Source organism: Mus musculus, chromosome 4, assembly GCF_000001635.26.
Source record: "Mus musculus strain C57BL/6J chromosome 4, GRCm38.p6 C57BL/6J".
NCBI lineage: Eukaryota > Metazoa > Chordata > Mammalia > Rodentia > Muridae > Mus > Mus musculus.
In genome coordinates this window covers 81379669-81392761 of record NC_000070.6, presented here as the reverse complement: position 1 = coordinate 81392761, position 13093 = coordinate 81379669, and the positions used below count along the sequence as shown (strand labels likewise).

Below are 13093 nucleotides of genomic sequence, written 5' to 3'. Positions count from 1 at the left end.
GTCAGCCCAAGGCAGTTAGAATCTATTTTAACTATATTTGTAAATTAGAGGTTCTAGACCACTGTCCACTCTGCTCTTAAGAATTCATCGCTGCGAAAGAAAGATATCCCTCTCAGTAGTTGGGTGAACTAAGCTGTTTGGAGTAATTTCACAGTTAATTTTAAGTAAAGTGTTTTACTTATATTTAACATTGTGCCTGGGAAAAGAAATTTGTCATTTACTGCCCCCCAACACTGCCTAGTGTCACATAATCTGATGGTTAATGGGAATCTAAATGGATGACAGGGAGGTCTCAGACAACATGTGAAACTGTGCTTGTGTGTGGCAGTGCTGTCCTTCCATGGATCTGCATCCCATTCTGTTTGTATCTCAGAACATTCAGAAAGTATACATTCCCTTTGCCTAGAAATGTCTCACCAGTGAACATCCAACTCAATTTCTTTAATTAGATTTAAAAATAAGGATCTCCCCTTTTGGTTTCTGTTGAAATATTGCCTATCCCAGAATACTTAAAGAATATTCTCTATGTTTTCTTCTGGAAGTTTCAGTGTTTAAAGCTTTAAATTAAGATCGGATGTTGCCTGTGCCCTAGACACTCCCTGCTGCCCCTGCCTGCCCTTGCGGGTTGGAGGTGAGGTGTTTCAGAGTCAAAGACACAGACTCTGGGAGCAGGTGAGAAATGGCAAAGGAAGCTCACCTGAGCGCTGCTGCAAGCTCCTTTACTGCTCTCCACCCACACCCCATTGGTCTCAAGAAAGCATCTCTTTTAGATCCTCTGCACCACAGTCCTTGGTCTCTCAGGCAGTCCTCAATTAGGCCCTCCTGCTGGAGATGCTTTTTGTGGCTGCACAGGTTCCCGGTATTTGTATAGAGGTGGTGTTGGTATTCCTGCTACAATCCTTAATTCATTTAAATTGATGTTTGTACAAGGTATAATGCAGACATCTAATTTAATTCCTCTGTAGGTTGGTATCCAGTTTTGCCAGCACCATTTGTTGAATCTTTTTATTACAACATGTGTTTTGTCTGTTTTGTCAAAAGTAAGGTATTGCATGCCAGTACCAGCCAGCCTTTACCACTATAGCTTTGCAGTGTAGCTTGAGGCTGGGTCTTGTAAAATGTCCTGCAGTGCCCTTATTCCTTAGAATTACTTGGTTGTTTGTGGGATTTTGTGGCTTTGTTTGCATTTGTTAATCATTTTTTTAATCTGTGAAATATGACACTGGAATTATGATAGGTGATGAATTAAATCTGTAGGTAAATTTTGGTAGTACAGTCATTTTAATAATATTTGCCAATTCAGGAGCATAGGAGGTCTTCCCATTGTATCGTATAACCTCTGATTTCCCTCTTCCTTGTTGTTGAACTTTTATGGTGAGGAGGTCTTTCTCTTTGATCAGATATGTTTATAGCTATATTTTGAAGTTATTTATATGAGAGTGCATTGTTGGTATATTTTAAGACTAATGATTTTTTAGATACTGATATTTTATCTCACAATGCTACTATGTTTATTAGATCAAGAGTCTTTTAAAGTAAATAATCATTAAAGACAGAACATTTTGAAACTATTTTTCCATATATTCCAGCACTCTTGAAATTCACCCAAATTGTATTAATATTGTGTTCCTTTTTTATTACTAAGGAATGATCCATGTTATGGCTATATCTCTTGATGGGAATTTTGTTTCCAGTATTATTGCTTTTATAGATAAAGTTGCTACTGTGAGGAGTTATGTAGAGTGTTTTTTGAATGTAGATTGTTGTTGTTGCTGTTATGTTTTTGTTGTTGGGACAGATTTCCATTGCATATCCTATGCTGTTCTTGAGTTCATAATCCTCCTGCTGCAGCTTCTTGTGTTATAGACATGTACCATTCTCACTATGTCTAGCCTTCAGCTTAGGATTTTGTTACTGAATGATGCTTACGAGGTTGTATGGTTAGTGCATGCATAATTTCCCCCAGAAACTACCAGTTTATCTGTCAGTGAGTATGTAGGTTTTTTTCCACATCCTCCCTAATGTAGGAAGTATAATGGATACTTTTATGCTTTTAACTGACTCTTCTTAGTGGTGCTGAACACCGTTCTGTGCCTGTTTTCCAGTCCTACCTCTTATTTAGTGAGATGTTTCTGCTTTTACTCATTTTCAAATGACTTGTTAGTTTCCTGATATTTTGTATCCTTGTCCTGTCAGATGTGTCCTTGACTCCCTCCATTCTAGTTTAATCAGTGCTGTCACCGCCTGGAAGATGTCAAGGACTTACCATCTTTCAACCTACTTTATCCCATCCTGCCCTTCTTGGAACTGCATGCTCCGCATCTCCATAGATATTCCAGACTCTACAGGTGTATATTGTTTGCTGTTCTGAGTAATTGGTATTGATTCAACCACATTTTAAACCTTGTTTACTATTCTTTAACCATGGACCTTCTACATTTTGGACCTACTCTCTTAAGATTAGGTTCTTTCTGGCCCCACGTTTATTGTTTTGTTTGTTTTCTTTTTTCCCCCTCCAAATCTAAATCAACAGGTATGTATGCATACATGTGTTCTGAAACCAATCACTTTTTATGCCCTGTTTGTTAGGTTTTTATTATTTGTTATTTGCTTATTTATGTAGAGACAGAGTCCCTTGACTCCTGACCCTCCTGTCTGACCTTTGTTAATATCCCAGGAGTGTGCAGTCCTTGGCTTATGTCTTAGGTTTTAGTCACTCTGTTCATCTGTGGCTCAAGAGGGGGTTTCTCTTCTTTGGTGACAAGTTCAGGTTTTCTCTGCCTTGGATGACAGCAATGTCACTGTGATGTGCTGTAGTCAGGAGCAGTGGATAGATGGCAGTGGTCTCTGCTTTCATATATTATTCCTCTCCTTCATTGTGTGCTCTGACTGCTGCTCTGCTTCTCATTGTTAGAGCATGCTAGAATTCCTGCTCTGCTTTCATCTTATAGTTGAATGAATATGCTGTGCTTTGTAAAAAAGAAAAAGAGCCAAGGATTTGTTTGGCAGAGGCACAGTATGGTGAGGTGGAAGGAGGTTCCTCTGTGGGCCCTTGCAGAGGCTTCCCTTCCTTCTGAGGTTCCAGCCATAAGAATGGTATGGAATAGAGTTTCTTTAGGGCATGGAAAGGGGAGTTGAGGAGGTAGTAGAGACAGAGTAAGGCATGGGGTGGGAGGAGAAGAGGAGATAGAGAGAGAAAGAGGAAAGGCTGGCCAAGAACATGTGGAGGGGGGATGGGTTTGGAGAGAGAGGGAGCAAGGACAGGGAGAGAAGGGGCAGAGTAAGAGAATATGAGGGTAGGAGAGCAAGGAGGGGTCAAACAGCCCCTTTTGTTAACTGGCTGTTGCCAGGAAACTGTGAGGCAGAGCCTAGAAGGAGTGCTAACATTCATCTGTTTTGGTTTAATTAAAAAAGGAAAACCTACAATAGTAGACAGGCACTAGGCAATAAAAAAATACAATGAAATACTTCTAGTTTTGTACCTTATACTAGAAAATTTTATTAATTCTTTTAGAATTTCATGCAAAATATTTTGATCATAATCGCTCACAAGTTTCTGAACTCATTCCAGATCCATAACCATTCATCCTGCTTTGTGTATTTGATATATTAAAAGTCTGTTTAATCTTGTCTGTGCTTAGACAGAGGAGATAGTGAGACAGGAATAGAGTGCCTTGTGAATTTTAGCTACTTCCTTCTGACTTTGGGGTGTTGGTCCAGTCTTAGGAGACTTGGCTGTTTCCTTGGTGTCCAGGGTCTGGTGAACCAAGTGTGGGCAGGAAGGAGCCGGTCCAGTAGAAGCATCTGTGTCTGTGAGAGTTGATAGAGCATCTGTGGGTTGCTTCTCTGGAGCTGTTCTGGATGTAGATTTTGAGTAAACACCTAGATTTGACAAGATGCTGAAACACACACACACACACACACACACACACACACACACACACACTAAAGTTTAGTATGCTTGGGAGAAAACATTTTTTCTTAGGTGTACATTTGAAATCCTTAGGTCTTGGTGGTTGTGTTTTTTTCCTAAGAATATACATTTTCAAATTTAAAACAAGTCATTTGATGGTATAACTAAATTACAGTTTTAAGGCTGTTTTAAGTAGATAATTGTGGTACTCCATTTAGATGAAACTTCAGGAACAGGCAAGAAACCAGGGAAGTCCCCAGCTTCATTAGATTCTTAAGACATAACTTTACATTGCAGTGGTGCTTGTTGTCCAAAGACTTTAGTCTTTCAGCGCCCTTGACCCTGGTCCTCTAACATCAGAGCTTGTACTTCAGTGTCAATTTCTTATAGCGAGACCATCTATTCCTGGAATTGGGTTTGTTCACTCTGGCTTACTGTAGCTGAAGTCCAAATATTTTTCCCTATGCAAACATACCATAGGCATTAGGTCCTAGTGTGTGGGATCTTCAGCCTGTCACAAGTTTTATTATGCCATCTGCTTCAACCTGAGCAGCGTGTCTTCTGCCGGCAGACTTCTCTGAAGTTGCCATGGCTGGGGATAAAAACAAAACAAAACAAAACAAAAAAACAGTCTTGGCAAAAAAAGCTTGCTTTTGAAAAATAATAATTGATCATGCCTGCTGTGGATTTTAAAATAAGCATTTGATAGAATTCCCAGAATCGTCCTTCCTCTTTTTCATGGGTGACTAAACATAGGTAATATAATGGTACAATTTTGGTAGCTTTGGTGGCTAGGTACGTTTCTTGCTTTATTTTTAAGGATAGGTATACACACTTGTGTATAGATTAGGGACACTGTATAGAATATTTTCACAGAGTTCATCACTGGATGCTCCTCACATCTTGTTTTTATCCTGGAGTGGTACTTCAAGTGATTGTGTTCTGTGCAGCACACAGAGGTGATAGCGGCATGATGACAAAGCATCTTGGTCACACAGTGTTATTAGTCATTTGCCTTTGTCTGACCCATCATCTATGAATTGCAGCTGACTCTAGTGGAGGATTTGTGGGGAGAAATGTTTGTTTTGCAAATATGTATTGAAGGCCTGCTCTGGGCCAGGCATTCCTCTAAAGGACAGAGACATCCACTTGAAGGAAACAGAATGGCTGGATCCTTCCATTGGCGAGTTTTACATTTTAGTTACCTCCCAATGGCTAAAAGGGAAGTGCTGTCACAGTAGGTGTGTAGCAACAGCATGAACGTGATGTCCTGGTTAGCATTAAGTGCCAGTTTGACACAGCTGAGCATCCACTGAAAGGGGAGTCTCCATTGAGAACTCCTCTTTATTAAGTTTGCCTGTGGGAATGTCTCCATTTTCCTGATTGGTAATTTATGTAGAAGAGGCCAGACCCCTGAAGGAAGTACCATCCTGTGGGCTGGTGTTCTGAGCTGTAAAGGAACGCTAGCTAAGCATGAACCTGGGAAAGACTGAGCCAGAGACCAAACTCCCACGTTGTCCTTTTCCATGGTCCCTGCCTCCATGCTCCTGCCTGGAACTGCTGCCCTCTTTCCTTTAGGGATGGGTACTGACCCGATGTAAGCCACAGAACCCTTTCTTCTCTCCACGTTGTGTTTGTTCAGAGTGTTTTATTATCACAGGAACAGTATGGAACTAGAATAGGGCTGTGAAGGGAAGGGGCAAGGGCTGCCAGTAGAGCACCGGTTCCATGTGGGATAGGTTGTCATGGATAGGTTGGATAGGCACGGGTGAAGTAAAGAACGGGATGTGAGTGTCTTTACCTGGCTGGTAGTGTGGAGCACCTTATTGCAGCGTCAGGTACCGTGAGGAGGTCAGCATAGCTAAAGCCGAGGGAGTGAGGAACAGGGCAGAGCTATTTTGAACATAATACTGATGCATCATCCTGACACAGCGTTGTAGACAAAACTTTGCAGAAGTGCCCTGTTAGGACTGACTGCTTACACTGCACAGGAAGGATTGACCGTCTGTATTGCACAGGTAGGATTGACGGCCTACACCTCTTAGTTAGGAGTGGCTACTTGCACTGCTCAGTAAGGGTTAACCATCCACACTACACAGTTAGCATTGACTGCCTACAGTGCTTTTGGTTATTTTTACTTGGAGCCATGTAGTGTTCTGCTTTGCAAAACGAAGATCTGTTTTTGGTGTTGTTATTGTAGATATAGCAGGAGGTGGTCAGATTGGCAGGTTAATGTTTTGAGAATCCTTATCCTAAAGTTAAAGAGGAAAGTGGCTGCAAAGCCACTCCCACTTCTCCCATCACTGCTGGACCACTGCCGATGACGGAAACACACTAGAATCCTTGCTAATGATCTCTGCACCCTCCTAGGTAAACATTGCTACTTTGGCAACTGCAGCTGCTGACCATGCCCACACTCCTCAGTTCAGCTCTGCTGTCATTTCTAACCTGCAAAGTGAGTCACTTCTGCTGTCTCCAAATCATGGGAACCTGGAAGCCCTTCCTGGACCTGGTGCTCCAGCTGTCATGGATGGGAAGCCTACCTGTGACGAACTTGATCAGCTCATTAAAAATATGGCCCAGGTAAGAGTGTTCCTCCCTATGACCTAGCACTGGATGGATTTAAAAAGGTCTTCAAGTCCTGGATAATCTGAGGAATGCAGTAGTATTTATAACAGCTGAGCAGGTTTATAATGAAAGACTTTTGTCGAAATTTGTCTAGTTCAGATGTTTCTATTACATATTATTGTATTTTATTTAATTTTAAAGATTATAATACATCATTTCATCCTTCCCTTCTTCCTGCCAAATGCTTTCAATTTAATGGTCTCTCTTTTTTATTAATTACATAATGCACATGCACACTCACGTACACACATACACATGTTGGGTAAAGGAATAAAAGAGAAACTGTGAATACCTGGCTGGTAGTGTGAGCACCTGGCTGCATGAGGCGCAATGAAGGCAGCATAGCTGGACGTAAGGGGATGAAAGACCGTTTATAGGGAGAGGGTGATTGGGACAAAACACTCATGAATCTTGTTGACACATAATACCGCCCCCCGCCCCCCCCCCCCCGGGTATATATGTGTGTGTGTGTGTGTGTGTGTGTGTGTGTGTGTGTGTGCGCGCGCGCGTGTGTGCGTTCGTAAGTACATAAATAAAACCTGCTCAGTCTGTATAATGTTCCTTACATGTTTACATTTTCAAGGCTAATCATTTGGAAAAATGATTACATTTTAAATTGAGTATTTTGTGCTATAATCCAGAAATACTCTTCTGGAGAAATGAAATGTTATACTTTAAGTGACAAGTACTAAACTGATCTTTCTCTAGTTCCTTCTTTTTAATAATCAAAGTAATACAACTGCCACAAGTAATAATGTTTCTTGTTTAGTTTAGTTCCTTTCCTATGTAGCCCAGGCTTGCCCACAATTCTCTTATTCTCCTCTCTTGGTCTCAAGAGCTGAGATTAAAAATATACATAATTGCCACCAGCTAGTAATTGGCTCTTGATTTTATTTTCTATTGTGTTTCCTGAACAGGGTCGCCATGTGGAAATATTTGAGCTCCTTAAACCTCCGTGTGGAGGCCTCGGCTTTAGTGTTGTTGGGCTCAGAAGTGAAAACAGGGGCGAGCTGGGGATATTTGTCCAGGAGATTCAGGAGGGCAGTGTGGCTCACAGGTGAGATTGCCGCAGTGACTTCTTTCTTCTAAATGTACACACAGAAGGGTTTTGGTGACTGCAGGAGGAAATGAATGCAGAGAAAAAGCTGAAATAGTCAGACATTAGCCAGGTTTTAGAAGCTGCCCTACTTTGACAGTATAAAGCAAGTCCATTCAAGTGAGAGTCACAGGGTGAGTGAGATGCTGGAGTTCTGGCTGTGCAAGTGTGAGCACCTGTATCTGCATCCCCAAGACTCTCATAAGAAAGCCAGATGAGGAGGCACACATCTCTAACCCAGTACGGGGCTAGCACAGATAGGCATATGCCAGAGTTTGTTGGACTACCAGTGTTGCCAAAAATAAACGAGCTTTGGATTCTCTGAGAGACTGTGAAATGGGGTGTAGAGCAGTAGAGGAAGACCCTCAGTGTCTACCTGTGGCCTTCCTACACAGGCACAGTCACGCACATGCATGCATATGTCACATACATGAGAGTAGCTTTTAAATAGTCATAAACTAGTTATATTTTAGTAAGTTAAGAAACAAATGTAATCATATTTTCATTGGTTTTTTATTAGATATTTTCTTCAGTAAATGATTTTACTATAGTCTTTTAACAGTTTCCTGTGTAGATGCTGATGTATCTTTGTTGCTTTTTAATATTTATTCTATGTATATGTGTACACTGTAGCTGTCTTCAGACACATCAGAAGAGGCCATCGGATCTCAATACATGATTGTGAGCCACCATGTGGTTGCTGGGATTTGAACTCAGTACCTTCGGAAGAGCAGTCAGTGCTCTTAACCACTGAGCCATCTCTCCAGGACCATTTTCATTGTTATTAGTGGACTTCATTTTGAATAAAAATCACTAGACCTGTCTCATTATAGCTTGAATTGTGTTTTATTAATGTAGTCAGAGTAGGAAGAAATACATATTTTCATTTTTAACATAAAAGATCATCTGTTATTGAGTGAGTTATCAGTGGTTGATGAAAAGAGTCCGTTGTCAGTGGTTCAGATAGCATGGAATGTCCACAAGCACGGGAGCCAAATCATGCACTTTAAAAAGTAGAGTTTCAGGTACAAGTTATAAAACTATGTGTATTCTACACTAGGATTAAAGTGGCCTGAACACTTCAGGGCACAGGAACTGTCGTTTCCTTGAGAACATCCCCATTTTTCACCACTTCGTTTCCTCCCTCGGTAGAGATGGCAGACTTAAGGAAACCGACCAGATCCTCGCCATCAATGGCCAGGTCCTAGACCAGACGATCACACACCAGCAGGCCATTAGCATCCTGCAGAAGGCCAAAGACACCGTGCAGCTTGTGATTGCCAGAGGATCTTTGCCGCCGGTCTCCAGCCCACGGATTTCCCGCTCTCCATCAGCAGCCAGCACCATTTCAGCCCACTCGAATCCAGTGAGTAGCAGAGGCCCAGGATCGGAAGGTGCCACCTCTGGTCTTTTCAGATGTGCCCACCTCTAATGTCTGCCGCTTCCCCAGAGCTCCTGCTGGTTTGCTTGCTTTAAGGTTTTAGGAGACTTTTTATACTTATTCTTTTATGTACTCCTACTTGGTGTCTATTGCTGATAACTTTAAGAAGGGTCATATTGATAGTGGTAACAGTCTGTTAAATGGCAAGTCTACTAAATGAAAAGCCTGATTTGGTTAGTGCTCACGGGTCTGTATGAACTTAGTGTTTAATACAGACCACTCACTCACCACAAAGCTTTCCTTCTAGATGCACTGGCAGCATGTGGAGACCATAGAGCTGGTAAACGATGGGTCCGGCCTGGGGTTTGGCATCATAGGAGGAAAGGCGACTGGTGTCATAGTGAAGACAATCTTGCCTGGAGGAGTAGCCGACCAGGTGAGCTATTACAGAGCTGCTCTGTTGTTGTTAACCCGGAATTGGGGCTTCATCATAGAGATTTTCTGTTTAATAAAAGGAAAATTTGATCAATTAGGACTCCTTCATTTTATTGGACTGGCCTTTAAGTACTCTCCTATACTTGGAAGAGAATACTTTGAACATAGACATGGATTTTGCTAGAATACAATTGTAGGCAATGCACTGCATACCCAGAAGAACCACAATCGGAACCAGGCTGATGGCTCCAGTCCCTGGAGAAACATCTACCCTTTGTTTGGTTGTTATATATTTGTGAACCTTGCAGCTGTTCAAAAAGCACATTATGTAAACAGTGCATTATTACTGAGGTAAAACCCACCGTGTTGCTCCTTTAGTGCTGGGTCTCTGGTGCCATCTTTCTACATGACACATAGCCCATTTTTCATTTAGTTTGTTGATATATTGTTGCATATAAGATGTGCCATTTTTGTGTATAGGAACTTGATGTGTTTTTAAATCTGTGTTTAATATTTTTAACCTTTTAGGGTTATAAGGCTATTGCTTTCACTAATAATTTGAACTTACACTTGGAAGTTGAGCTCATCATATATCCTCATGTTTATGAATGAAAGCTTAGTTAAACAACAACTCTGTAATGGTGTTAACAGTAAAATAACATTTAAGTATTAGATGGCCTCTAGCAATAGCAAATGAACTTCCCATTCTTGAGAGAAAAGGACGAACCATATATATTTCACTAGGAACTAGAAAATACAAGTACATTCAGCTTTAAATCCAAAATTAAATGAAATGTCAAAGGTAATTCTTAATTGGATCAGCCACTGCCGGGTATTCCTCAGTCACATGACACCAGTAACTGCTGTGATGTACAGTGTAGAGCAGTCTGTCATTTCAGGTTGTTTTTTTTTTTTTAATATTGTTCATATCACTCTCTTCTATTTTCATTTTCCTTTCACTAGAATATTATCTGGAAATTCATTCTTTGCAGTATTTATAATTGAGATGGCAAGATAGAAACTCTAGGGACATTCCTGTATTTTCTTGTGTTCTATAGCACATTCTAATCAATATGAGCTGTATTTGCACAATGATGTCATACTTTATCTATGCTTAAAGAGATTTTTTTTCTTGTTCCTCTAAACCAAAAATCACACAAAACCATCCTTTATTTTCATGTGAATTTTAACTAGAAGTCAAACTGGAAAAAAAAATTAGCTATTGACTTAACAAATTAGCTGTAAGTTTCATTTGCTTTTACAACATTGGATGTCAGAGGACAGTTAATAGCAAAATTTAATATTTAACTTTATATGATGGACATGTTCTATTATTGGCATCTGTATTATTGTCTTTAGATCATTAACACCTTTCAACTGCAGTTATCATCGAAGTGCCTAATTATTTGAATACTTTTTTAAAATCAGCATGGGCGATTATGCAGTGGAGACCACATTCTAAAGATTGGTGACACTGACCTAGCAGGAATGAGCAGTGAGCAAGTAGCACAAGTCCTTAGGCAGTGTGGAAATAGAGTTAAGCTGATGATTGCCAGAGGTGCTGTAGAAGAAACGCCAGCATCCTCCTCTTTGGGCATCACCCTCTCCTCTTCCACATCTTCTACTTCAGAGATGCGAGTAAGTAGTTGAAAACCATTGATGTAAAAGAGTAAATGTACATTTTGTTCACCAGATGTAATTGTTGTCTCTGAAGCTTACTGCGGAATAAGTTCACCCTTTCTAGTTCTTTCTGAACTCTGGCTGACTGGTTCAACTCAGCTGTTCTGCTCAAACTACCCCCACCCTCTAAGCTGATTCAATCTGGCTTCTCTCAGCCTCTCATTGAATCCCTGTGCTTGGCCTTAAACTAACTCTCCCAATTTGTTCTAACCTGGCTCCTTATTCTCTGATTTTAACTGCTTCTAGTGACCTTCATAAACTCAGGAATAAACTCAACTCCACTGCACTGCACTCCCTGCACTGACTCCAGCTGACTTTCCCCACACTGCTCTTAAATAGCTTCACTTTTTTGTGGTATTCTATTGAGAGTTGGATATATCCCATCTCTGACTCATTCTGTCAAATCATTCTGATTTATCACTTTGTCTGCCCCTCAATTAGTCTTCATGTTCAAACATAGCTGCTTCCATACACCAAGTAACCTTACCTACATTGTTTGGGATTAAAGGTGTGGACTAAGGACATGTCTGCATTTTATCAAGATCATACTGTAATACAGAAGGTCTTTGGATATGAACCCTTGCCTGAGCAGCCATGTTGCTGTATTAAAATTCCTCTACATAAAGGTCTAAGCAAACAGTATTCAGATGTTTATTTAAAAGTTAGATTTACTGATACCTGTATGTATTAAAAGAATTGAACAAAAAGCATGTGTAGAGTTGCTAATGTTCTATTTATTGAGAATTCCTCACTTAAAGATTCTAGGAGATCATTTCACACTTTCTGTAAGCAACCATTTTATAAGGATATTTTGAAGCACATACGAAATTTTAGTGTTGTACTGTTCAACTGCCTATAATATTGAAGTCTATCTTTGTCTTACTTAGAAGCCTCTTTGTAAACTGGGCCATCATTCTAATCATGATCTTTCATTAACTGTTCTCTAAATAGTTTCTTATGTGGCAGATGGGGATTGGGAGCCATGATGGCGGGAATGGATGAGGCTTACGAACATCCCTGTGTCATTTCTTTAATATGTGTAAGCTATGGACTATTAACAGATCTATGATGAGTGACTGTCATTGTAAATACTTGCTTAAAACAGTAGCGATGTTTTGCCATGGCACATTGTCCATGATTCATCAGTGTTCTGTCCCATATTTGTCCTAAATTTGACATGAAAAGAAGTTGGAAATTTTCAAAATTCTTGAACGTTAAAATTTATATCAGGAAAAATAACAGAATAAAAGTTATATCAGTTGGTTTAAGGTCAGAAGACTGCAATGGATAAAAAATAAAACAAAAACACCCAAAAGTGTCTTAGTCATTTCAGAAGCAAATTCTACCGATTTCTAGATAAATTTTCCAACAAATTCCAATCCTGTATCCATTTTTCATCATGTAAAATATCCACATTTTCTTTTATTAAACTTGCTCTAATCAGTTGGTGTAAATTCTTTTGTTAATAAGCTAACCTCCTCCATAAACCCTTTAAAGCTTTATTAGCCTTCTTGAGATTTTCATGAGTCTGTTGTTTTTAGGACTGGATTTGGTTGCTATTTTTACAGAGAGAAGAAAGCGAGCTTGTTTAGGGAAGTGTTTAAATGCCATTCTTTTGTGGAAAACAAAACCTTTTATTCAGCAATATATAAATGAATGCAGTACCAGAAACTACTTGATGTAATGAAAGCTTAGGACAGTGTCTATTCTCTGTGTATCATCATTTCTGAAGCTTGTACCCCGTTTAAAACCATTCGATAGTCAAATTGCCACCCTCTAAAATAGCACTCGGATAACTTATTAAAAATAGAAAACACATTTGTTTCAATTGAAGCAGATTTTATCCTGTCATTTTCTTGTAATTATCTAAACTTTAAACTTTTGCGAAGTTTGCACAGATAATTATGTGCAATGAAAAATAAATCCAACTTTACTTGTAAAATTATACTTCATTTAGGTG

The 13093-nt window shown here is 39.9% G+C and overlaps 1 protein-coding gene across 10 annotated transcripts in view; it reads left to right on the top strand.

The window, feature by feature from the left end:
- Mpdz (multiple PDZ domain crumbs cell polarity complex component) overlaps positions 1-13093 on the top strand; it is a 164399-nt gene that overhangs the window by 50136 nt on the left and 101170 nt on the right. For all 10 annotated transcript variants that reach the window (NM_001305286.1, NM_010820.3, NM_001305284.1 and 7 more), the window contains exons 4-8: positions 6284-6496; positions 7459-7598; positions 8790-9003; positions 9326-9454; positions 10882-11091. In NM_001305286.1, the coding sequence (NP_001292215.1) occupies positions 6284-6496; positions 7459-7598; positions 8790-9003; positions 9326-9454; positions 10882-11091 (906 nt within the window). The remainder of the gene's footprint in view (positions 1-6283; positions 6497-7458; positions 7599-8789; positions 9004-9325; positions 9455-10881; positions 11092-13093) is intronic.